Raw genomic sequence first — 27,363 nt, 5'->3', positions numbered from 1 at the left:
TTTGTTTGTATGTTGCTATGTTTAATAAATAAATTAAAATGATACTAACAAATGTTACTGATGGGGAGATATTAGAGCACCAGGCATTGCTGGTGAAAATGTGAAATGTGGAAAATAGTTTGGTCATTTCTCAAAAATTTAAACATGGAATTACCTTATGACCCAGCTATGCCACTCTCAGATGCATCTTCCAAACAACTGAAAACAAGGACTCAAACAGATAGCTGTAGACTGATGTTCACAGTAGCATTGTTCACAATTGCCAAAAGGTAGAAACAACTGAAATGTCCATCAACAGATGAATGGAAAAACAAATGTTGTATATACATACATTGGATTATTATTCAGCTATAAAAAGGAATGCAATTCTGATACAAACTGCACATTGATTAACTCTTGAAAACATTATGCTAAGTGAAATAAGCCAGGCACAAAGGTGAAAAATATTGTATGATTCCACTTACGTAAAGTATCTGTAATAAGCAAATTCACAGACAGAAAGTAGATTAGAGGTTATTAGGGTCTGGAGAGAGGGGAAATGAGGCATTATACCTTAATGGATATAGTTTCTGATTTAGGTGATGAAAACATTTTGGTGATGGAAGGTACTGAAGGAAGCACAAGATTGTAGAAGTAATTAATGGCATTTAATCGTACACTTAAAATGTTTAAAATGGTAAATTTTGTTATATCCATATTATCACAATTAAAAGTTTACAATTATTTAGATTGCTAGAAACCTAAAAAAAAATTTATATTTTGACTTGTGCATTTTTCCCAATTTAACTTACATGGACAGCTTAACTGACCACCATAAGTACATGAAACTTGTATAGGGCATGAGATTTTGTAGGTTTGTCCAGGTTAGTGTGATACCTGATAAATCCCAGTGATTTGAACAGGGAATAAAGAAGTATTTGCAAAGTCTGCTTGGGGGAATGGGGAGAAAGGGGGAAAATTCAACTTCCCCATTTGGAGAATTCCTGATATTCTCGCAAGCAATGGAGACAACCAAGCCAACAGGCCGAGCCCTCAATCTTGGGGTTTGTTCATACGAAACTTATTCTCATAAAGGATAGGCTAAACCTATTTAAAATTAGGCCTAAGGCAAGCAACGGTGGCTCAGTGACACAGTTCTTGCCTGCCATGCTGGAGATCCAGGTTCGATTCCTGGAGGCTGGCCACGTGAAAAAAAAAAAAAAAAATTAGGCCTAAGATTCATCCCCAGCCCAACCCCACTCCCCCCGAGAACCTCTTTTGTTGCTCATATGTGGCCTCTCTCTCTCAGCCAACACAACAAGCAAACTCACTGCCCTCACAGTCTCTACATGGGGCATGACTCCCAGGGGTGTAAACCTCCCTGGCAATGTGGTACAGAAATCCTAGAATGAGCTGGGACTCAGCATCAAAGGACTGAGAAAATCTTCTCGACTGAAAGGCGGAAGAGAGAAATGAGACAGAATAGTTTCAGTGGCTGAGAGATTTCAAACAGTCGAGAGGTTATCCTGGAGGTTATTTTACACATTATACAGATATCTCCTTTTCAGTTTATGGTATATCAGAGTGGCTAGAAGGAAGTGCCTGAAATTGTAGAGCTGTGTTCCAGTAGCCATGTTTCTTTTTTTCTTTTTACATGGGCAGGCACCGGGAATCAAACCCGGGTGCTCTGGCATGGCAGACGAGCATTCTTGCCTGCTGAGCCACTGTGGCCCGCCCCAGTAGCCATGTTTCTTGAAAATGATTGTATGATATAGCTTACACAACGTGACTGTGAAACTCTTGTGTCTGATGCTCCTTTTATCTGCAGTATGGGCAAATGAGTAAAAAAATACGGATAAAAAAATTATAGAGGAACAAAGGTTAACATAAATAGGGTAGATTGAAATACTAGTGGTCAATGAAACGTTGCGGTAAGGGGAATGGCATGTATGAGTTTTTTCTTTTGCTGGACATGCAAATATTCAAAAAAATTATCAAGGCGATGAATATACAACTATGTGGTGATACCGTGAGCCATTGACTGTAATCATGCCAAAAATGTTTGTATGTCAAGAATATTGCTATGTCTGTTTGTGGTTTATAAGTAAAAATATTTTTTAAAAAAATGGATTGAAAGCTGCCCAACTGTAATTTCTGCCAAAGATTTTTTCTTCAGCCTTTGGAGGTACACATAAACAACTACTTCACTCTTATTTCATATTCTTTTAAATTTTATGAGAACTAACATTGCCCCTGATTGCCTCTTACCCTCTCCAAAGACTTTTCTCCAGGGTAAACATACCTAATTCCTTGGCCCATCCCTCCTAAGAAATAGTTGTATTGCCTTCATCATCCTGGTCATCCGCTAGCGTGGCTGTACCATCAAACTATGCCACCCCAAACTCAGCACAGCCCTCAAGGGTGACCTAAGAATGATCTGATCACTGAAGGACTGAATCAGACCAGAGACTCTCTCACTCATTCCCCATGCATCTATAACCTATACTAACACTGCACTGAGCTTCTAGGTTAGAAAACAATAGCAGCTTCATCAAGCCCCCTGGGGCATAGAGGACAGAACAAAGGGACAGCTCTCTCCTTACCTGGCCCCAGGGGAAGAGCTTCTGCAGAAGGAAGAGCCCCAACCTATTTCTAATGGATAAGATAGGGTAGTCAGGGAAAACTGTTGGTGGGGGATGAGAAGGTTGCTAAAAATTGAGACCCATTTAGCAGCAGTTTCATTTTCAGGACCCTCAACTTGTCAGTGGACAATTTTGTAAGGACGATAACCTCACTTTGAAATGTACTCGACCTCAAGAGTTTCAAGTCCATCTTAAAGGGCCCACGGAAAAGGTGGTGGATTTTCCATGGCTCTTATTAAGTCAGCCTTGGTATAATCAGGAGAGATGAAATTCAAACCAATCTTGGAACTTCTTTAGGAAAAGAGCTAAGACTGATACTTCTGGCTCAAGAAAGATTTGGGTTCAGATGTAGTTTGGATCTAACGACCCTTTATCTCAGATAAAATGAGAAAATACATATAGACCATTTAGAACAACGTCTGGAACATGTTAACCTTTTATTACTAATCTGTGTTTTTTTTGGCCATTCTTAAACATCTTCTCTTTTACCACAGCTCTTTCTGCTGGGTCTGGTATGCAGCTGAATCGCTTAAAAAATGTCATAAGCAATGCCAGGTCTCTGATATACACAATCATGGAGGCAGGTACACACACTCTCCTTCCACTGAGGACAGCACAAACAAATGGCTAAGGCCACAAAGTTAGGTGGTCAAGGAAAACTTAATTAGTGGAGGGGGTTAGAAGATTTCTAAAAATTGGGACCCATTTAGCAGCAGTTCCATTTTCAGGAAGATAAGGTAGATGTTCTCTCAAATTGTTTTTTCCATCTATAGAGATCCTACTCTAATGATAGTCTTTTGGCACAGCCTGATCTGCTATCTCACTTGAGATCATTCTTAAAGAACCAATACAGGGATGAAGCAAAAGCAATCAAACGTAGCTGTGTCTTTAGTCCTGAGAAGTTTGGTGTACAGACCTATTAAGGTACACAGCATCTGCTAGGGCTCCAACAGGAATTCCACTCAAGGGCATACCAAAGGGAATAAAGAGGATCAACCCAGCTCGTACTGAAAAGGACAAATTGGGAAGGACCCTTTTAATTTCCCAGATCGTTGGGAAACCCCCTGCCCCTCAACCCCCCAAGATGGAGGTGCATGTTGCAGAGTACTAGATCAAGGAAAATTTGAGACATTAAAAGTATTGTGCATATTTCTTCAATCTCTGATAAGCAAGGAGCCCAAGGTCAGTCTGGCTGGACGTTGAGAGGGCTGCCCGGCCTCAGTGATCACACAATCTTCACAGTCTTGAGCATATCTGACAGGACATATGTGTCATCCCAACCCCTCCCAGGCTTCCTCAGGGTCCGCTCTAAGGCCTGAGCCATTTCCAGGAGCTCTGGCGTGGCAAGCTTCTGCTCGGAATGCAGCTGACAGAACAGGATCTCATTGACTTCACCTTCAATTCGTCGGACATACAGGAGGGGGAATACTGCCTTGAGCCCAGCCAACACTGAATCCTTCAGCCCCAAGTCTCGGCACACAAGGTTGAGGATAAAGACACCTGTGGGGGGTGAGGGGGAGGAGAGAGTCAGAATGGCTGCAGATCAAGGGATATGTCTGAGACAGAGGTTCAGCTATAAGGAAAGCACCAATTCCTGTCCTAGGTAGGTTGGTGGACTAAGAAATAAACTGACAGATGCAGTGAGTTTGCAGGAAATGTACAGTAAATTTACAAGGGCAGAAAGAGAAAAGCATGGGGAAATGTGGAAACATGAAAAAACTTCAGCCTTATTCCTTGCTCTTCTGTGCTGCTAACATAAATTTTATGTTATGTAACCATTTCTTATGTCTCAGTTTCCCAAAGGATTGCTTTAGGAAAGAATAAATTAATGCCTGAAGAAAGAATTGACCAACTCCACAAGATGATATGTTCTTGACATAAACATCATGGAGTATCAATGATGTCAACATTACCTTGATTTCTGACAATTAAGGTTGTCAAACAGCATCAACTCTGTACTCCACAGTATCTTACACCAAACCCAATCACCTAGAAGGCTATGAACATCGGAGTTAAGAGCTCCAGCTTTCAAGTGACAAAGGGTTAAGTTGGAGCCCCAGCTGCATAGCCTTGTGTTACCTTGGCAAGTCTCAACCTAAGTCTACCCACCAAAAGTGAGTCTGTAATGGAAACTAAGTAACACACTGCCTAGCAGAGTACAGGTGGGAAGCATTCAAGTGGTAGCTAGCATCACCATGCTAGCAGGAATGCGGATTGCTACAGCTGCATGGCAGCATCCGGAAAAACCAAACATATGCATAAACTCAATCAGAGCTGTTAGAATTCTAAGTATATACTCAACAAACTGGCAAACATGCTTCACCCAAAGGCATGTACTAGAATGATGATGGCAGCCCTATTATAATAGCACAAAATAGAAAACAACCTAAATACCAACTGCAGAATGGATAAATGATTTGCGGTACAGTCACACGATGAGACTGAACAGTGTAAAATTCAACACGACAGATGAATGCTGCAAATGCCATGTCGCATGAAAGAAGCAAGACACTCATAGTTCCATTTATACAAAGAACAAAAATAGGGAAAACTAAGCTATGCTGATAGAAGTTAGGATATCAGTTACCACTGTGGGGAGAAACACATGTACTAGGAGGGAATAAGAGGGGGACTCCTAGGGTGCTGGAAATATTCTGTTGGAAGAATTCATCAAGCTACACACTTACATGCATTTTTCATTATAAAAATAATTTTTTAAGAAGACCCTTCCCTCCTCCCCCTCCAACCTTTTGTTCTCCATACCTTCAAGAGTTAAGATGCTTTTGACATTCTGCAGGAAAGCTTGGTCCACAAACGCTGGGGGTGGACAGCTCATTCCCAGTGTTGGGTCCTTACTGTCTACATCGAACATTACGACATCATAGAGAGGCCGTCCTAGTAAAGAGAGACAAACATGCCTTTGCTGGCAAAAATAACGCCATTTACATCGCCTCACTACATCTCTCCTGCAACCCAGTGTGAGCACGGTGTGGCTGAGTCGGAAGAATGACACAGAGGATGTGGCCTGTCTATAAGGGCACCATCACAACTCAGGGAAGCCACTGCTGCCAGAATTTTGCTGCATGTACTCTCAAAGTAAAGACAGTGTCGTCACCTCACCTTCTTCCACATTTAAAAGCATCTTCCAAAGGGGCATGTAGTAATGGGATTCAGTGCAGCATGCTTATTACTTAGTTAAAAGTCCACCTATAACAGTGGTTTTCAACCCTGGTGGAACACTAGAAACACCATGGGAGCATCTAAATACTTAGAGAACCTGGGTCCCACTTCTGACTGAGTCAAAAACTCTATGGGGCAGGAGGGCGCATGTAGAGAGATGGGAAGCTACTGATATTTTTTTTTAGCTCCCTGGGTAAGTATAAGATCCTCAAATAAATATAGTCAGCACTGAGGAACACTGATCTATACAAAGTAGCTGCCTAGGCCTCCGAGGGCTGACCCAGTTAATGATAACTTTAACTTAAGAGAGATATGGAAACTCAGCACAGCTGCCTTCTAGAAGAAAATGTTTAGAAATTGAGTTAGTGTATCTTTTCTAGTTACCTCAATAGCTGGCTGGAGAATGAAGTGACTTTGCTCAATGGCTGAGAAAGAACAGATGACCTGGATCCACTCCTTCCTATATGTTAAATAACTTTAACAAAGGGGTAGACCTGGCATGCCATGGATTTGTTTTTAGCAAATTATAAGGCTGTACTATTGATATAAGTAGTAAGTATTTACCTAGGACTACTGTAGGACCAACACTGTCAGTAAATGCAGATCTGATTTGGGTTTCAATATGTTGGCTTATCAAAGTTCAGGGAAAATGATGGCTCACATTTGCATCAGCCCTCCAACAACCTGGAAGGTTTTAGTAGTTGCAAAAGATGGCCAGGACCATTCAAAACCATGATGGCAGCGGCCATCATGTACATCATGTACTGAGCACCTACCACGTGCCAGGGTTGGAGTGTCTTGGGCCTAGGCACCCAAACTGGCCCTAATCTCAGAGAGGAAACCTATGAAACTCTGCTATTGTTCCAAGTTCAGTTTGCAATTAAAATTAAGGTAGTACTTGTCCATCCCAGAAGCAAAATGCTCACTGTGAGCATCTTGGTTTGCTGCACTGTTAATGGAAGAGATTCTTATCCATTCTGTTTCTGTTACGGAATGAGCAGACCAGAGAAAGGTGGCCTGAGCCACCTCACTTGAGAATCACTCATCTACATGAATGCAATTTTGCTCTGTTTCTGGCTTCTGCTCCTGGCTGAAGAATTTTACAACAAACACCTCCCAACACACACCCCACCCTTTCTTCCCCTTCCCCTCACCCAGTGATAGACTAAGTTTCTTGGATGGTGAGGAAGTGGCAAACTGACAGTGTCAGAAGAGAAGCCCACTGGTCTGTTAGCACCATATGGGCAGGAATAGTCTGTTTCACTTACTGCTATACCCAACACCTAGTGCATGCTGAGCATACAGGTGGCACTCTATATTATTTATTGAGTAAATGTATCAACAAATGAATGAATAAATGAACAGGTGAAGGACTGGGATGATGCTGACAACACCATTTCAGAGATGAATTCTATAGGCCCCTGCAGGCCAGACAACCTTGGATCAATCTCTCAACACCCCTCCAAATTCTCCAACAGTACCTTCTCCTTGTCCTGCCAGGCTGGTGATATAGTCCAGGCCATCTGCAATATGGACCTTCATCCGGTCACTCTGGGAGAAGCCAAACCACTGGGTGGCCACTTCCAACATGGAGGGGTCAATCTCCACAGCATCGATGCAGGACTTTGGGAAATGATCATGGACAAAGAGGGGGAGGCTGCCCCCACCCAGGCCTACCACCAACAATGCCAGCGGGGTGTCTGTGATAAAAGAAGAAAGCATCACTTCGCCATCTGCTCAGCTCCAGAGAGGGCAAAAGAAGGAATCAGATTGTTAGCTCTGTCCAGTGGAAAAGATTTAGAGACCTAGCCTCCCTATCTCATCTCAGAAATTTAGGAGTCAATTTGATATCTGAAAATTCAACCCTGACTTTACAATGACCAGATACAAAAGAATGAACTCACCAGTGTGTTATTATCATGGTCCCTTACAGATCTCAAAGCATGCAGCTGACATCGTATCACGAGTCCCCACCATAAGGACAGTCAGACTCCTCTTAGAAATGGAGGGATAATAGCCAAGACATTTTGCTAATGATTGCAAGGCAATGTAGCTACAACACCTAAAGCCCAACTCCCGGCTCAAAGGCAATAACCACCCTCTCAGACATCCCAACCAAGCAAGGGCAACCCACTCAAATTCCATAAATCACAGGAGAACAAACATCCAAATCCCATAACTCACAGACAGATTGAAGGAAGGAAAGAAATAAGAAAGATTCACTAAAAGGAGACAGACCCTAAGAACCAAATCTAAGAACTGAGTGAGGTTCCAGGAACACCAACAAGACAGATCAAAAGTACAGGGTGTTTAAATAAGGCATACCCATTGACTTCAGGTGAGGACAGTCAAAAGCACAGACAGAAACATGAACAGTTTTGCTAATGTGATCAGATCCAAACCTGATACTAGTGACAAGGCCATGACTGCACTAACTATAATACACTTTTTTTTTAAAGAACAAATTCAAGATAGAATTGCATCTGATGCACAAATAATGCATTACTGAAAAGCCAGAAACTCCCCCCTAAAGTGCAAAGGCACTGGAGACGTGATTTTAAAACATACCATCTGGTTATATGGATGTATATATAGAGAGAAAGAGACAAAAACTCATCAAGCTAAACAACCTAAAATTTCTTTTCTGACATATCTCACTGAATACATTTTTATATCTCAATTTAAAAAAAAGAAACAAAACGAAGAAAAAAATTAAGACACTAACACATGTAGCCATTTCAAGGTTACAAGCTGAGTTTGAACCAAGAGTTACTTGGATGTTCATCAACTTGGAAGACAGCTTGGACATGAATACATGTCCATCTGTCAGTCTGTCGTCACTATTCCCAAAATGCAAAGCAGCTGACACCCACCGTTGACTTTTGTAATCTTACATCCTCCCTAAGGCAGAGACATCTCCCTCACCTAGGAGCAGCTCAGGGTTTCTCAGCAGGGCAAGGCCAGCAATCATGGCTTTGTGGTGTTCGCAGCACAGGTAACTCTTATCAATGGACTGCCAGGGGGCTGCAGCAGGGGCCTCAGGAGCCTCAGCAGACTGCTGCTTCTTTCTGTCCTTTTTCCGTTTCTTCTGGGCTAAAATAAGAGATACAGTTGAGTGAAGTCCTATGCTTGGTACACCAATCCTTGGAAAACAAGGGACACCAGTAGCAGTGTGCTGGAGCTGACCTGACTCAAGAAGGTCCACTGCTAAATATAAGGAATTCTGCAATCTGGCTGACATGCTGGTAGCCTGAAACCAGCTGTCATGGGAGTATTTATAACATGGAAATGGGCAAATGCTACAAATCAGAACTCTTTTTTGTTTTCCCAAAGGGACATCCGTTAAACATTTAACAGTACACCACTGGATGTCAGCAAGTAGGCAGGGGTTGTGGCAAAGGCATGGCCAAGAACCTGGGAAAACTCCACAAAGGGGTCCCTTTCATTTCTCAGCCTCTACTCTGAGAAATGAAAGGCCACAACCAGGAGGAAAGTTTACTCAAAATTACTTTAGTAATTTGTTAATTACCTCCCTCTGTACCAATTGCTGTACTAGGACTTAATTCTTTTAGCTCTTATAACAAAATTATTGGCAGAAGGAAAAACTAAGGATTTGAAGTTAATAGGCCCAGAATCAGTAGAAACTGCAGCCAAGATCTGAACCTAGTATTGCCTGTCTCTGAAGCCTATCATCTTTCTACAGATCTATGTAGATGTATGACACAGAAAAGAATGCATACCACCCTACTGAGCATGGAAATACAAGTGTTCAGGAAAAGGGAACAATCCTATTTAAAAGTTTCCTCTACTTTCCCTCTACCTGCTCCCTCAATTGCTCAAGGATAACATATTAAACATGTGGTTCTGTGTTTTCATAGGGACCAGCTACAATTCACACATCAGCATCAAGTACTGATGTGTAGCATGAGGGACCTTTCAGAGCTGTTAAGTCACTTTTTAACATGCTTTCTTTCATGCTCAACAATACTCCCATATGGGAGACCACTTCCACAGCGAGATAAAGAATGTGGCAATGGGGAAAAAACCTGAAATCCAAACTGAATGGCAAGATGTTTTTTGTTGTTCCATTTTTATTGTAAAGTATAACATATATACAAAGCAAAGAAAGAAAAACGCAGTAATTTTCAAAGCACACTTCAAAAAGTAGTTACAGAACAGATCCCAGAGTTTGTCATTGGTTACCATTCCATCATCTCAGATTTTGCCTTCTAGCTGTTCCAAAATCTAGGCTAGAAGGAATAATAACGTAGTGATTCAGGAGCCATACTAGTCTGTTAAATCCTATTTTCTCTGCTATATCTTGTGCTAGCCTGCAAGCTGCCAGAATGTGATATACCAGAAATGGAACGGCTTTTAAAAACAGGAATTTATTAAGTTGCAAGTTCACAGTTTTAGGCCATGAAAATGTCCGAATTAAAGCAAGGCTATAGAAACATCCAATCTAGGGCATCCAGGGAAAACTACCTTACTTCAAGAAGGCCGATGGTGTTCAGGGTTTCTCTCTCTGCTAGAAAGGCACATGGCCAGATCTGGCTAGCGTTCTCTTCAATGGCTTCCCCAGGTGTGTTAGTTAGATTCAGTTGTCAACTTGGCCAGGTGAGCATACCTAGTTTTGTTGCTGCGGACATAAGCCAATGGTACGTGAACCTCATCTGTTGCTAATTACATCTGCAGTCGGCTAGGAGGGGTGTCTGCTGCAATGAGTGACATTTGACTTAATTGGCTGGTGCTTAAATGAGAGAGCACAAGGTAGCACAGCCTGAAGCAGCTCGGCATTCCTCATCTCAGCACTTGCAGCTCAGCCCAGGCCTTTGGAGATGGAGAAAGAAATCATCCCGGGGAAAGTTGTTGGAAACCAGGGGCCTGGAGAGAAGACCAGAAGAGACCATCCTGTGCCTTTCACGTAAGAAAGAGCCTCAGTAGGAAGTTAGCTGCCTTTCCTCTGAAAAACTAACAAAATAAATCCCCTTTTATTAAAAGACAATCCATCTCTGGTGTGTTGCATTCCGGCAGCTAGCAAACTAGAATGCCGGGGCTCAGTCCGTTCTGTTGGCTCTGCTGGTTCTGGTGGCTCTAAAACTTTTTCCAAAATGGTTCCCTCTAAAAGGGCTCCAGTAAGCAACCCCACCTTGAATGGGTGGAGATACATCTCCATGGAAACAATCTAATCAAAAGTAATCACCTACAACTGGGTAGGTCACATTTCCATGGGAACAATAAAAAGACTGCATCCAGCAATACTGAATGAGGATTAAAGGACCTGGCTTTTCTGGGGTACACAGCATATACAAACCAGCACATACCTCCTTCTCCTTTAACCTTTCCCCGAATCTATAGGGATCTTTGGGCAATGCCTGTTCTGACTTGTTCTTGTTGAGAAGGGGTGTCCACACTAAATGATAGGGGGATGTAATTAGCTGATAATCCTGGAGAGGCTGGCCTTTGAGTTTTAGGATTTATCTGACTCAAGAACCCTCTGGGAATTATGTGTTTCAGGAAGGCAAAGGGGGCATGAAACTTTTATAGAGTCTCAGTTCAAGCCCTACTAGGTGTGTTTTTTTTTTTTTTTTTTTAGTTGCTTTTATAATCAGAAAAGGTAATAAAAAAATGTCCTATTTGGGCGTGTGAGGGGTTGGGGTAAAAGTGGAAAAAAAAGGCCCCATCTAAGACTGTAGTAGTGGGGATGGAGTAAAGATTTAAGACATTTCAGAAGAAGAAGCCACAGGGAGAGAGGAGTAGAAGGTGACGCCACCCAGGTCTCTGGTAGAAAGGGGTATCAGCAATACAGGGGGCTCAGAATAGAGAAGAAGGGAGGAAATGAGGCTGGAGTGCCACCTGAGACTGTTCAGGAGTGTGAACTTTTCCTGAAGGCAGAGGGAAGTCACTGAAAGGAAGGGAAATGACTTAATCGGACTTGCATTATAGAACGATCCTAGCTCCCTCAAATCCATTCTACAAGCTAAAGCAGATAGTGCCTGAATTTCCTTTGTATTACTTACTGGAACTTCTGCTCATTTCCTCTTAGTTGTGACAAAGAAAAAAAAAAAAAAAGCACCAGTGTTGAAAGATACACATCTACTTCCCTAAAAGCACCTGGAATATTTTAAACAAAGATTTGTTTAGATTGCATTGATCCCTAATTGTGTTCAGTTTTATCTCAACGACACAGCCTCTCCTGTAAATTTACTTTCTGCAGTTCGGGGAAATATGAATAACTGAGAAAGCAAACAAGAACTATAAACAACTCTAGTTAGAGAACTTTAATTTATTGCAAATATCTTTGATGCTCTCCTTGTGGGAGAAAAGGACCAATATGAAGTAAATAACATTATATTAGGCAATGATTACTACAAAATAAACATTCTTAGGGTCCAGACAGATTCACCCCATCACTTATCTCTACTCCTATTTCTCTTCATTTCCGGAGCCTCACAGAGAGGCTGCTGTCCTAATATTTATAAAGAGCAGGATTTTCACAAGATTCAAATCCATGATCTCATTTCACTCTGCCTAACTCTTCTATTAGGTAGGGATTATCAATCCCAATTTCAGATGAAAATTGAAGCTCAGAGGATTCAAGAGGCTGTTCCCAGCTCCCACATCTAATTGGCCCTTCAGTTTGAATTCAGAATTTCTATTTTTTTTTTGCACTTTAATCTTTTATGGAAAATTTTAAACACATACGAAAGTAGAAGGGATAGTATAATAAACACTTATTACTAGCTCCTAGCTTCAACACTATTGACATATGCTTGATTTTATTTCATCTATACCTTCCATTTCCTCCTCACTTGGATTATTTTAAAGCAAATCCTAGACATCCCTTTGTCCTTAAATGCTTCATTAAGCCCATCTAAGAAATAAAGAGTTTTTTCCTATAACCACAATATTATCACCTAAGAAAATGAACAGTAGTGGTGATTGCTAAGTATTGCCTAATATCCATTGGTGTTCAGATTTCCTTGACTGTCTCATAAACATCTTTTAATAGTTGTTTTGTTTGAACTGGAAGCCAAACAAGATTCACACATTACATTGGCTGATAGCCTCCTATATCTTCTTTAATTCTATAGTAATTTCTTCTTTTTTCCCTCCTTGCCATTTATTTGTTGAAGTAATCGGGTCACTTGTACAATTTCCCACATTTTGAACTGGTCTGCTTGCATCCCTTTAATGCATTCCTCTACTTCCTTAAAATTTTTTTTTGGGCCATTTGATAAGTAGTGCTGTGCATTTCTTATTGCATCTCATCAGAATGCAGAAAGGTCTAGTTACCTCTCTTTGTGTGAATTAAGATTGGACATTGGGTTCAAGTCTTGTTAGAATGACCCATCTATTATAAATTTTCCATTAGTCTTTCACAGAATGCTTTTAGCTGCTATTAATAATCATTGACTAGATCTAATCTTTCATTTGAGTTGCAAAAGGAATCCAGATTTTGTGATGCCATTATGTGTTCTGTTTAATCTGTGTCTTTTTTTTTACCCCCCCTTCATTGATCACTAGCATTTCAATCTAAGTTTATTTTAACATTTGTTTCCATTATTTATTTTTATTCCATATGTTTTACTCGTCTGTTAATAAAGTAGATAAAAGGAGCATCAGACATAAGGTTTTCACAATCACACAGTCACACTGTGAAAGGTGTATCATTATACAATCATCTTCGAGAAACATGGCTACTGGAACACAACTGCACATTCTCAGGCAGTTCCCTCCGGCCTCTCCATTACATCTTGACTAACAAGGTGATATCGATTTAATGCGTTAAGAATAACCTCCAGGATAGCCTCTCGACTCTGTTTAGAATCTCTCAGCCATTGACATTTTATTTTGTCTCATTTCACTCTTCCCCCTTTTGGTTGAGGTTTTCTCAATCCCTTGATGTTGAGTCTCAGCTCATTCTAGGATTTCTGTCCCACATTGCCAGGAAGGTCCACATCCCTGGGAGTCATGTCCCACATAGACAGGGGGAGAGTGGTGAGCTTGCTTGTTGTGTTGGCTGGAGAGAGAGACCACATATGAGCAACAAGAGGCTCTCTTGGGGATGACTCTTAGGCCTAATTTTAAGTAGGCTTGACCTATCCTTTGTGGGGTTAAGTTTCATAGGAACAAACCCCAAGATTGGGGGCTCAGCCTATTGCTTTGGTTGTCCCCACTGCTTGTGAAAGTATCAAGAATTCAACTTGGGGAAGCTGAATTTTTCCCCTTTCTCACCATTCCCCAAAGGGGACTTTGCAAATACTTTTTCATTCACTGTTCACATCACTCTGGGATTTACTGGGGCATAACTCCAGACAAACCCACAAAATCTCATGCCCTACTCAAGGTTCCATGTACTTATGGTGTTCAATTAAGCTGTCTACATAAATGACATTAGGAAATCCACTAGTCAACATATAAATTTTGTACCTAGGTGTTCTTATGGGTCAATAGGAGTGATGTTGATTAGGGTTTAACAAACCATGGCAATTAGCACTATCTGAGGCTTGTGTAAGAGCAGCCTCCAGAATAGTTTGACTACTTTTGACCTCTCACTTGGCCACTGATGCCTTATTATACTTCCTTTCCCCTTTGGTCAGGGTGACATGCCAGGGCCAGACTTATCTCTGAGTCATACCCCACATTGTCAGGCAAATTTTCACCCCTGAATGGCTTTTATGACATAGGGGGTACAGCAGAGATTTTCCATGCAGAGTTGGGCTTAGAGAGAGAAAGGCCAGATCTGAGAAACAAAGGCCCCCTTATGGGTAGTCTTACCTTCTTGCCTACATAAATAAGTTTCCTAAGGGCAAACCTCAAAATCCAGGGCTTAGTGTATTTTCCTGAGAGTCCCCAATGGTTGAAAGGGTATCCAGGGTTTCCCAGATGGGAGAGTTTAACAATCCCATTTATATTTTTCCCTTTGGATCCTTAAGGGACTCTACCAGTATTTTTTGTTTTTGTGGGGTTTTTTTGGCATGGGCAGGCTCTGGGAATCAAACCTGGGTCTCCAGCTCAGCAGGTGAAAATTCTTGCCACTGAGCCAACATTGTACCACCCTCTATCAATACTTTTTAATTATCAGTCCACCATATTCTGAGATGTATCCTGATATTATATCAAGCTATATAGAACTAAAAGGACTCAAGCTCATTCTGGACTCGAGGAGTTTGGGTTGTTTAAATGAGCTATCTAAATAGGCTGATTTAGATTCTATATTACAGGAAATTTAGGTTCTAGACATAATAAATCTCTCTGCCTGATTCCATACAGCAGCTGAAGGTCTAGAGTACATACAATATCACCTTTTACCCTGCATTCTAATTTACCTTGAAACTAGCCAGAGTGGCTTCGTTTTAGATTCAATTGAGGCCTGATCTCTTTGTCAGTTACTTTAACTGTTATTAATTATTTACAGCTATGCAAATTTGCAGGGCTGCAGCACTTCATTTCTGAATCCTAGGTGTCACAGAACTTCTCAAAGTTACATGGAAATACCAGCTGAAACACACAGCTCAATTTCTCAGAATCCAGAAATACCTTTATAACTTCAGACCAAGTGTGGCTGCTATACAGGCCCACAATCTAGGCTCCAATTTTCTTGTAAGTATTTTCTGAGAGAGACCTTAGCACATTCGCTCTTTTGTTTCTGGTTTATCTTGCACAGTACATTGGCCCTAAGGTTTATTCACTTCATTGTGTGCCTCTTGATGTCATCCTTTTAGTTACACCATATTTCATCATATAAATGTGCTTTTTGTATCCTTCAGCTCCCTCTGTCTACTGGGCATCATGGATAATGTCCATAAAAACGAAACCAGGGCTTACAGTATCTTTGCTTGGTTGTACAATCAGCAATGCTCTCAATTTTAGACAATTTTCTTGGTCCATAAGGACAAAGAACCAGCAAACACTACGTCATCAACTATCAAATCAAAATTACCCTTATTATTTGTCCCTCCCCATCCCCACCCTGAGTTACCTGCCCCTGGAGGTGCTGTGGTACTGTTGAAGTCTTCCTGTAAACTATTGGCCATAACATGAATTTTCAGTTTTCCCCCTATATCCCTCTACTATGACTCTGTCCACTAGTGAACCACTGAAACAGTTTATGCAAGAACTTACTTATACTTGTAAATTTAATCAGTGAGATATACGGCACTATATATCCCCTTCCAATCACATTCACCGTCCATATGGCAATGTGATATATGTACCCTAAAAAAGCCATGTTTTAATCCTAATCCCATTTTATAAAGGCAGCTGTTTCTTCTAATCCCTATTCACTACTGTATGTCTGAAATTGTAATTAGATCATCTCCCTGGAGATGCGATTTAATCAAGAGTGGTTAAACTGGATTAGGTGGAGGCGTGTCTCCACCCATTTGAGTGGGCCTTGATTAGTTTCTGAAGTCCTATAAAAGAGGAAACATTTTGGAGAATGAAAAAGATTCAGAGAAAGCAGAGCAGAACGACATAACCATGAGAAGCAGAGTCCACCAGCCAGCAACTTTAGGAAATAAAGAAGGAAAATGTCTCCCGGGGAGCTTTGTGAAACAGGAAGGAAGGAGAAGAAGCTAGCAGATGATGCCATGTTCACCATGTGCCCTTCCAGATGAGAGAGGAACCCTGACTGTGTTTGTCATGTGCCTTCTCAGTTGAGAGAGAAACTATGAACTTTATCAGCCTTCTTGAACCAAGGTATCTTTTCCCTGGATGCTTTTCATTGGACATTTCTACAGACTTTTGTAATTGGGACATTTTTCAGCCTTAGAGCTGTAAGCTAGCAACTTATTAAATTCTCCTTTTTAAAAGCCATTCTGTTTCTGGTATATTGCATTCCAGTAGCTAGCAAACTAGAAGATACTTATAAACCTGCTAGTTACTTCTATCCATTTCCTTGCATTTAGATTCAACCTCTTTGGGTACCCTTTTCTGTCTCTAGCTTTTGTGTACTTTTAGATCTGCCATATTTTACAGTATAACCTCTGAGATTACTTTTACCAGAGTCATAATAGTGAAATCATATAGTAATTTGTCTTTCTGTGTCTGATTTATTTCATCCAACATTATGTCCTCAAAGTTCATCCACGTTGTCATATATTTCAGGACATCCTTTTGTTTTACTACTGCCTAATATTCCACCATATACATACCACATTTTGTTTATCTACTAGGCTGTTGATGGGTACTTGGATTATTTCCACTTTCTGGCAATTGTGAATGGTGCTGCTATAAACATCAGTGTGCACATGTCTGTCTGTTCATGTCACTGCCCTCAGCTCTTCTGGGTATATACCAACTATTGGTATTGCCGGGTCAATAGGGCAAATCAGTAGTTTTCTGAGGAATCAAACTATTTTCCATGGTGGCTATACCATTATACATTTCCACCAACAGTGAACAAGTGTTTCAATTTCTCCACATCCTCAGCAACATTTGTAGTTTCTCGTTTGCTTAATGGCAGCCATCCTTATAGGTATGAGGTGATACCTTATGTCTTAATTTGAATTCCCCTTATAGTTAATGAAAATGCACATTTCTTCACATGCTTTTTAGTCATCAGCATTTGCTCTTCAGGAAAGTGTCTATTCGCATCCTCTACCCACTTTATAATTGGGTTGTTAGGCTCTTCTGTTGTTGAGATGAGCAATTTCTTTATGTACATAGGATATCAAGCCTTTATCCAATATGTGGTTTCCAAATATTTTGCCCCATTGATTTGGCTGCATCTTCATCTTTTTTGACAAAGTCCCCTGAGGCACAGAAGCTCTTGAACTTAAGGAGTTCTCATTTGTCTATTTTTTCTTTCACTGCTTGTACTTTAGGTGTAAAGTTTAAGAAGCTACTTCTATTACTAGATCTTGAAGATGTTTCCCTGCATTTTCTTCTAAAAGTTTTATAGTACCGGCTCTTTACATTTAGGTCTTTAATCTATTTTGAATTAATTCTTGTATAGGATATAAGTTTGGGGTCCTCTTTCATTTTCTTTGCTACTGATATTCAATTCTCTCATGCCCATTTATAGAAAAAAATATTCTGTCCCAGTTCAGTGATTTGGGGGCCATATCGATGATTAAATTGACCATAGATTTGGTGGTCTACCGCCACACTCTCGATTCAATTCCATTGGTTGATACTTCTAACTTTGTGCCAGTACTATGCTATTCTGACCACTGTGGTTTACAAAAAGCTTTAAAATCAGGAAGTGACAGTTCTACTCCACTCTTCTTTTTTTAGGATATCTTTTGCTATTAGGGGTCTCTTTACCTTCCAAATAAATTTGATAACCACCTTTTGGCAAGACATTCTTTAAGCAATTTTATTAAGGTTTTAGTGAGGTGAAAGTGAATCAACTCATTGTTGGAGTGACCAAACAGGGTGGGAACTCAATAAACCCAGGTGTGCTTGGATAGAGGAATCCCTTAAGGGAAAAAAAAAATCATCCCACTGAGAGTAGCATAATCCTCAGTCTGGGCAAATCCATGATCTCAAGAGTTTCTGAATTCTCTCTCTTCACCCTCCTCCCAGATGGCCTTCCCAGGAGAACTGCACAGTCAGGCAAAGGGAACTCCTGGGAACTAGGACACACAATTTTAGATGCCATCACTGAACTCTCATGTCTCAAGAGGGAGTACAGCCTTACAGACTGTAGACTTAGTTACTTTTTTCAAAGTAAAAAAGTCTGTTCAAATGTGGACATTATTTTATTTGTCAAGGCAGACAGAAAGAGAAGTCTAATCCTGGGTATCCACTGCATTCACAACCTGATCCCATGAACCAAGGGATCGTGTGACAGCCTTCAAATGTGCAAACCCTTATTCATGAGGACTTGATGTGTCCACCACTTAGAGGTCCTTTTCAGGGATATTCAGCTCTCCCAGCCAGCAACACTCCATCCAGAAACAGCATTTCAACAGGCAGCTATTTCCTTCAAATCCATTCTGTGTCTGGGTGATAAATGTCTTTTAATTAAAGCCCCTAGGGCTTATGAGTATACTGTTTGTAAGATGGTGGCCTTCCTTGTTAAGGCAACATTGGTCTGCGTGGGCTATAAATAAGGGTTTTGGCAACTTTAAAAAAAAAAAAGCGAGGCTTTACATGAGAATATGAGGGGAGGAGCTTTCACTTTTTACTCTATATATTTGATTTTTGAATTGATTACAAGGAGCAAGTATGGACTTTATAATATAAAAATTACACATAATAAAAGAAACAGGAAAACTAACTATGGATTTCCCCATAAATGTTTCTGAGCAGTATCTAGGAGACCACTTCTAAGGGATCCTAGAGAAGACAGTCCAGACCTAAACTGCCCCAAAACACGGCCACTAGCCACCTCTGGTCATTAAATTGAAATTTAATAGACTTCAGTAAAATAAAAATCTCAGTTCCTCAGCCACACCAGCTATATTTCAAATGCTTAGTAGCTACATGTGCCTGGTGGCTACCATATTGGAGAGTGCAGGTACTGAACATTTCCTTCATAGCAAAAAGCTTGCCTGGACAGCATTAGACTAGCTGACCTCTAAGGCACCCCATACACTAAAATCCCCTGAGACAAGTGATAGTGAGTTGCACTATACAGGAGGACAGGGCTCATCTGCACCCTCCAGATTTCTGACTCACCTCACAAAGGCCTGCTGAAATAATAAACCAGTATATGGTACAATGTGCAAATCTGATTATTGCATGTATTTGGTTAACCACCTACCTTGTGCTTTATACTTTAAGAGTCAGTCTTTTTGCTGAATCACTATATTGATATTTCTTTCAGTCTCCAGTATTGTAGAGCAGGGAGAAGTAAAAACCTAAAATTGTGGAATTGTAACCCATACCAAACTCTGAAATCTGTTCTACAACTAACTGTGATGAGTTTTGAAATTTATTGCTTTTTTGTATGTTATTTTTCACAAAAAAGGGGGAAAAAGTTGACCATGATAATAAATGCACAGCTACATGGGAAAAAAACTTAATGTAATCATAATTGCATTAAAGAACTTAAAAATTTTAAATCTTAACCAAAAAACAAAAAAGAGTCATCTGTGCTCAAGAACTGAACACATGCTTCTATTCTGTCCATCGCCACTCACACCCTAAAAGAACAAACCGCAGAGCATGGGTGTGCCTCTGCTCACAGGTACCTAGGTCAGTCCTACAGCTCAGCCAAGCTCCCGGGTCTTTCTGAGCATCCATGTCTTGCCCACCTGTGCCCCCCCCACCGTGCCCATGCGGCCTGACCTCTGTGGGATGCGTCCTTCAGCAGCCGGGCTTCTGACTGCACCACATTCCTGTTGCTGAGGAAGATCAGCCGCCGAAAGTAGCGCTTGTCATCCCCCTGCACGTCCTCAATGACGTAGTCACCGCTCAAGGGGCTGCGATCTTGGTGCTGGACGGTCCGGACCCCGATGTCTCCACCCACAGACAGAAAGGGCACCTGAAGGTACAGCCAGAGCCGTGATGTGCAAAGGAGATGGGGACCAGAACACAATCTCAATCGATTAGGACAGAGCAATTAAAATTCCTTCCCTCTGATGGATATCAGGGACCAAAGTCCAATAGCAGTGTTCTGGGCAGCAACAACTCGACAGATTTCCTATTCTATTAGAGCACGTTTCTGAAGCCTTTGAATAGATTGCACAAGGGTAAAATCACCTTTTGAAAATCAACTAAATACATAAAGATCTCTCAAACCACGAGTGTAATGAGGTTAGTTACTCCCCTCCACCGGCCCAAAACTTAAGAGTTTCTCTTTAGTGACCCCTAAAAGGATTTTCAATAGTCTAGGACAATGAAAGCCAGAGGGAACCCTCAGGAAGGAACTGTCATTGTAAGAAAAGGAATCTAGACAGGGATGAAAGTAACAAAATCCAGAGGGGAAAACAACCACTCCAAATTTGGGGAAATTTCTCTCTTCTCCCAGGTGATTCCCATCTTTTTTCCCCCAAGTTTTAAAACTTCAAGAGGAAAAAAATGCATCCCAACCCTGCAAACTTTTCCAGTTTCCCCTCCCCCAATCTTTACATCTCTTTCTTTTTAAAGACCTACAAGAATATTTAATAATCACTCCTTACTTTGCAGAGTCATAGGCACTGGTGAGAGAAAGTCACAAATAAACCTCCCACAGGTTTATCTGTGACTTCCTAAATTAAGTTTCCCTGGTGGAACCAACCCCAAATACTCCTCAGGAAGAACCAACCACATGTTATTCTGTAAGCACAAGTCAGTTTAGCGGGTAGAATCACTGGGTGGAATGCAGCGTCTTTTCTTGAGATCTGTTACCATAACACCAAGTTTCTGGCAAAAACCTTCAGTTCCCCTCCCAGTATAACACCTGACCAGTGATGCTAATGTCCTGAAAACGGTGCTGAGTTGTGTTTTAGTCCTGCACCATTCCCATTCTACCTTCAGATAATGATGGTTCTGAGGAGAAAATGGCCAAGGAAGTCCTACTCAAAAGTGATGAAGAAGGAACACAGGTGTTGGTGGTCCATGGTATGAAGGGGTCTGCAAAGGGTAGGTCATTTCCTTCATGCTGTCCTTGCAGAGTCTGAGCAGCCCCACAGACACAGAAGCTACCGTGTTTCTTCACGAGGATAACTGCTCCTCTTTCTCTGCTTGCCTGGGGCAAGGAAAGGTGCTCTTCTGCCCCTTAAGCTCTACGCTGCAGACACACCCTCCAGGAACTGTTTGGGGTCACAGACTAGTCCTTGTTCTTTCTCTGCCTGACTGAATGACAACAGGACTGTCCCAGACCTGTGAAAGCTGCAGCCAAAGCTGTATTACCTGCTGCTGGGCAGGCATCCCTGCCGGGGCCAGCTCCATGACCCTGGCTGACAGCTCGGCCTGGATGCTGTCCATGCCTTTGTACTGCTGACCTCGGTGAAGAGCCACTGTGACCAGCCTCCTGAAGCCCGCGCTGGCCGCCAGCTGCTTCCGGCCCTCCTCCATGCCAAAGAGCCACTCTGTCTCCCGGCCCTGGGGGACTGGAAAAGGGGACCTGGTGACGAGGAGTCCTAGGAAAGAGTGTTCAAGCCCACAGCCAACATGTCCCACACGGCAGAGAGCCAGCCCCTGCCCAGGACCAGCATCCCTTCCAGCTGTGACCCAGTACAAGGCTATCAATCCCCTAGGGAGCAATACCCAGAGCAAAGCAGCTAGCCACATCCGAGACTGGACCGCAGGGTGGGTAAGAAGTGTGAATGTATATAAAGGGAGGGAGGTGGGCACCTGGTGTAAGAAAAATAGTACTAATCCATGTTACATACCAGGCATTCTTCCAAGCAGTTTACAAATACAAACTCATCGAATCCTCACAATAACTCAAGGTGCAGGTATTATTATTATTCCCATTTACATATGAGGAAACTGAGGCACGGAAGTTACACTATTTGCCCAAGTTCACATTGTAATTCCCGTGGTAAAGCTGGGATTCAAACCCAGGTGGTCTGGCTTCAGAGTCTCCGCTCATATTCATTGCTCTATTTGTTCCTATAGATAGAAAATTACGATGGAATCTCTCTTGGGAAAATGGCTCAGTCACCAGGAAGCAAACTTCTAGCATGACCATAACAACTTACATCTGTCCAGGGTTTTGTCAAGTATTTCTTCATACTAACTCTTTCGATCATTAGGAAAATCTGCTCATTTATACCTTTTAATATCAATGGCTAACAACACTTATAAAAAGTACTTATTTCCTGCCAGGCACCATTATAAGAGCCTTTACGCTTCTCACAACAACTACACAAGATTTCAGAGATGAGGAAACCGAGGCATAGAAAGCAAAGTAACGTGTACAACATCGCGTCTCTAGGAAGTAACTGAGCCATGACCAGAGCCCAAATAGCCTGATTCCAGCGCTCTTTTTTTTTTTTAGATGTGCAGGCACCAGGAATCAAACCCGTGTCTCTGGCATGGCAGGCGAGAACTCTGCCTGCTGAGCCACCGTGGCCCATCCAGAGCTCACTTTTTTACCTACTACTCTGTACTGACCCTAAATTCAGGAGAGGAGCACAGCACTTTCCCAAGTCCTGCACCTCTGAGGTTACAGAGCTTGGACTAGAACCCATGCCCTTGGCCCACTAGTCCAGGATTTCTTCCACTACTCCATGTTACAAAGTAACAAACAGCTCTATGCTTAAAATTCCTCTATCATTTCTTTCTCCTCCCTACCAACCTCATTCTCAAACTTCATCAAGTTTTTGCAATGGAAGATGGGAAGGAGTAGGCCTCGGTCTAGACAGTAGTTGAAGAGCAGCTATTCCCTGTCATCATGCCTTGGCCTCGGCTACTCTCACCCTCTGGAAGTACCACCCCTTGCAAGACAAAGAGAGCCAAGACATACCCATCCACCAAAGCTAAAGCCCCAGCCCCTGGAAGCCAGCCCCTCCAGCCAAGAGAGGGAGCAATCCCAACTCACTGATGAAAATGGCAAAATGACTGTCCCTCGATGGTTTCACGGTGGGGCTGTCCACCACGTGGAGGGTGTAGCGTGGCTCCCCCGTGTCCCCATCGCACAAGTCCAGAGACACACTCCCCAGCCCAGCCTTGAGGCGCAGCTGGCTGCACAGCCAGGCATACTGCTGCCGCTCCCGCACCGCCTCAGCCAGTTGCTCAGCACTCTCCAGCCGCACAGGCTTGCCCTGCTCCTGAGCACACAGCTCAAAGATCTGAGGAGCAGAGCCAGGGACTGGCCTGAACTTGGTCATGATGAAGGCAAAGACAGGCAGGGAGAACCGAGGCTCTGTTTCCAACACCTGGTCCCGGCTGTTGGCCACCTGGTGCACCCTCACCATCCACCCCTCCCGAGAGAAGTGACCCACTGCTTTCTTCAGGACGTGAGCCTGAGCCAGAGAGATGCAGAGGTAGCGACCGCCCACCTGCAGGACACGGCCAACCTCAGCCAGCATCCTGTCCACCTGGTGCAGGGTCTTCTCCTCCTCATCTGTCAAGACAGCGTCCAGGGTGCCCTTGTCCAACACCACCTGGAACGAGGCATCGGGAAACTCCATGTGCGTCATGTCCATCTTCAAGAAACTCATCTGAGGCCGATGACTAGCACTACGTTCCTTCATTTGCTTAATGACGACATCACTGATGTCAATGTTCACTATATCCTGATAGCCCACATCGTACAGCTGCTCGCTCAACTCTGAGTTGCCACACCCAATCACCAGCACCTGGGGAAAAAAATCACGAGGTGATTAAGGCAACGTTACATGCTTAAGATACTTCAAGGAACCAAGTCTTGCCTTGACTCACGTACATTTTCAGAAGGTGGGAATGCTACTGTAAGGAGAGAACAATGACACAGAGATGATTTTAGGTTCCACCTCGAACATCACTGGTTAGAGGAACTCACTAGTAAAGTCACACCCAGCGACAACAATGCAGGGTATGAGACAACGGACTTTGTGTTGTAGAAACAAACTAATCATGGGCATTAATTTCTCTAACACAAGAATTTATTACTCAAGAACTAATAGGAAGTCACAGGCTCTAAATACTGTAGATACAGTTGAAATCTCCTGCTATTCGCTTTACTGTTGAAAGCGCAGGCCTGGCACAATACTACTTCCTCAATCCATTCATGCCTTCACTCCCACCAGACAATAAACTACATTTTGTGCGGATTTATTACCTTCACAGATTTCACCTACAATATTCAGGTATTTTCTGAAACCAGATTCAAAACACACATATGGTTGCCTCCCTCTCTATGGGGCAATCTTCCCTCAGCTATCTCCCATTTACCCTTCAAAATTCAGCTCAGTTGTCACCATCTCTGGAAAAGCAAGGCATAATGAGGGGTGCATATGCTTTGGAACCAGTTAGGCCTAAGCTCAAATCCCCTTGTGAGTACTTATTACATGAGTCATATCTGGCAAAAAAAAAAAAAAGCTCTCAGAGACTCAGTTTCCTCATCTGTAAAATGCACGTTCCACCACTCATCTCACAGCTTATTATGAGGATCCAATAACTGAAAACGTGCTTATCACTTTGACTGTACTTTTTTCTAATCTACTAATGGTCTCTACTTCTGAAATATGTGCACGGGTTATGTCGTAAGTCTTTTGTAGCCTAAGGGCTGACACAGTGCCCTTACTCAGATTGGGCTATTAAAGCACTCGCTCTTCCAGTGGGGTTATTAATTTAAAGATGAGCTGGGGGAAAGGGACGAGTTCTGTTATCTGAAAACCTGAAACCCTTTCGGAGAATATTTTAACCATAACGATACGCTGGGATCTGGAAAATACGGGCCAAATTAGGGCCCATTCGCTAGTCAGTTGTCTATCGAGTGCAGCACTACTGTTATCAGTTCCCACCCTCTGAATAGGGCTGCCAGGCCACGCTCCTTACCTTTTCTCTCGGCTTGATGTATTTGTGTAGCACCCCGCACAGTTCCAGGTAGCTTCCGTACCACTCGAAAGCTTTGTTTCCTCGCTGCTGGAAAAACTTCTCCCAATAGTCAGCGGAGCCAAACTCCTTGGAGCTTTTAGGTAAGAGATTCATATTCCCACTGCCCGGGCTGCGTCTTCAAGATTCTCCTATTTCCTCAAAAATAGCATCAAAAAGCTTATCCACACACAGGCTCCCGGACACTGCAGTGGAGATTCTCTCCACGAACAACCACGCACATTCCCCACGCAAAACCCAAAAGGACGAGCCTTACACGCCACAAGAACGCGCGCGAGACCCTAAATCTAAAGCGCATCCACGCTCCTCCGCGCGCGCAACCCCCGCCCCACGTGCTGAGCCCCTCACTTTTTCAAAGCTCGATTTTAGAACCCAGCAAGCATATCCGGGTTCGAGCGTTCGGGATTGGTCGGCCTCCCAGACCGTCTCAGCAAGTCATTGGGCAAGATTTTCGAGTCTGTCGCCTCATTGGTTGCGATGCATTCGCCTCGTCGCAGGTTCGGCGAGCTTTATGATGTAACAGGGCGGGACCGCCGGGTCGGAATCCGGGCGGAGGAGTCCAGATCACCGGGTTTCCAGACGCGCGTTCGGGCGTCAGGCCGGGGCCGTCTTCCCGGGTCTAGGGTTTTTCAGGTTTTGCGGAGACCGCTCAGGCTTCCAAGGCCCTAGTCCTTTTCGTCTCTGTCGGCCTCGTGGCTGGCTCTAGAATCCTGTTCATCGATCGTACAAGAATTGAATGTAGCCGGCCACGTCGCACTGGAGGAGGAAGGCGAGGAGAAAACTTGTCGAGCAGAAGCAAGTGGGACCGGGGATGGGTAGAGCCGGTCCGCTATAAAAGAGAACAGCGTGTCTTAACCGTATTCTCTTTTGCAGTCTGTCCCTCCCCCTCCCCCTCCCCCTCCCCCTCCCCCTCCCCCTCCCCCTCCCCCTCCCCCTCCCCCTCCCCCTCCCCCTCCCCCTCCCCCTCCCCCTCCCCAACACATTCAGTTTATTTTAGCCACTTTGTATAACTGAGGTTTAGTTTGACGGAAAATGGTGCTTGGCTGTAAGTTTTCTGCACCAAAATAACAGGTGTCTCCCCACCCCACTCCACTCTTCCCTTTCCCCTTAAAACATGGTATGCAAGACTTGGGAATTTCATTTTAATAATCTGCTTCCTTTGTTTTGTTCTGATGTTATCTCTAGGTTTTACTGTTTGTTATTTTATATATTTACAGAACATTCTGTTCTTTCAGATACTCATGCTAAGTAACAACTTCAGGTTTCTGCGAAGGCCCTAAAAGATGGAGATAATGTGCATCATTGGGCCAGTCAGAGCATAAGTAGCAGAAAGAATACACAGATTGAGGAGGGCGAATAGGCGTGGAATTGAACATCTGTAGTTTGGATTATTATAGATCTCACTAGCATTAATAGAAATAGACTTTTAAAAGTTAAATAGGTTAAAGTGGATTTTGATTTAAAAGAGTAGTTCTCAAACACCTCCAGAGTTTCTGATTTAGTAGGCCTGGGATAGGGGCTTATTAACATTTCTAACAAGTTCCAGGTGATGTTCTTGCTACAGGTCCAGGAATCACACTTTGGAAACCACTGCTTTAGAATACAGTTCAAGGATGAATGAAAATTATATGGCTACAACTCTACAACTTTAAAACGTTAACCTAAAAGCACTCTACGAATAAATTAAAATAAGATTTATTTTCATGCACCCCTTGCTTGAGTTCACATTGGTTCCTATCTATCCAACTGGAAAGAGCCTGTGAGGTGGCTTCAGCTACTGCATCATTCAATGTTTCCTAACAGCACTTGAGAGCTGCAGTTACTGCTTGAAGTGGAGAAAATCTCCACAGTACCGAGGAAACAGAAAAACACAGCCTCCCTCAATTATTGAATTAATTCAATTTGGCAAATAATTTGAATTACTTAATAAAGGACAGTCACTGTGCTAGAAGCTAGGGATACGATGGTAAACAAGGCAATCACATGGAAATCACGTTAAACAATTATAAAAAATAATTTTGCAATTGGGGTTGTGATAAGTACTGTGAAGTAAAAGTTTAAGATACCTATGAGACCTGTCCTGATGTAAGGAGTAACCCTACAAGGTTTCCTTGAGGAAGAGACAGAAGGATTCTATAAT

General features: G+C 42.6%; 1 protein-coding gene across 3 annotated transcripts; it reads right to left on the bottom strand.

Annotated features, from left to right (window-relative positions):
* Positions 1 to 406: 406 nt before the first annotated feature.
* Positions 407 to 26,068, bottom strand: METTL13 (methyltransferase 13, eEF1A N-terminus and K55). Of its 3 annotated transcripts, XM_077156969.1 has the most exons (9): positions 25,572 to 26,067; positions 25,167 to 25,354; positions 23,227 to 23,986; positions 21,591 to 21,790; positions 20,046 to 20,241; positions 8,727 to 8,894; positions 7,283 to 7,501; positions 5,385 to 5,516; positions 409 to 4,121 (listed from the first exon to the last, which is right to left on the bottom strand). In XM_077156969.1, the coding sequence occupies exons 2-9, from the start codon at positions 25,317 to 25,319 to the stop codon at positions 3,847 to 3,849; spliced, it is 2,103 nt and encodes a 700-aa protein (XP_077013084.1). In that variant the 5' UTR covers positions 25,320 to 25,354; positions 25,572 to 26,067; the 3' UTR covers positions 409 to 3,846. The 3 variants fall into 3 exon arrangements, with proteins under 3 accessions (XP_077013085.1, XP_077013084.1, XP_077013083.1); XM_077156968.1 differs by having other exon boundaries at positions 410 to 4,121; positions 25,167 to 26,067; XM_077156970.1 differs by lacking the exon at positions 7,283 to 7,501 and having other exon boundaries at positions 407 to 4,121; positions 25,167 to 26,068.
* Between the last annotated feature and the right edge of the window lie 1,295 nt (positions 26,069 to 27,363).

The sequence above is a fragment of the Tamandua tetradactyla genome, chromosome 4 (genome assembly GCF_023851605.1).
Source record: "Tamandua tetradactyla isolate mTamTet1 chromosome 4, mTamTet1.pri, whole genome shotgun sequence".
NCBI classification, from domain to species: domain Eukaryota; kingdom Metazoa; phylum Chordata; class Mammalia; order Pilosa; family Myrmecophagidae; genus Tamandua; species Tamandua tetradactyla.
Note: the sequence above shows the minus strand (reverse complement) of the source record. Positions and strands in the feature narration are given on the sequence as shown.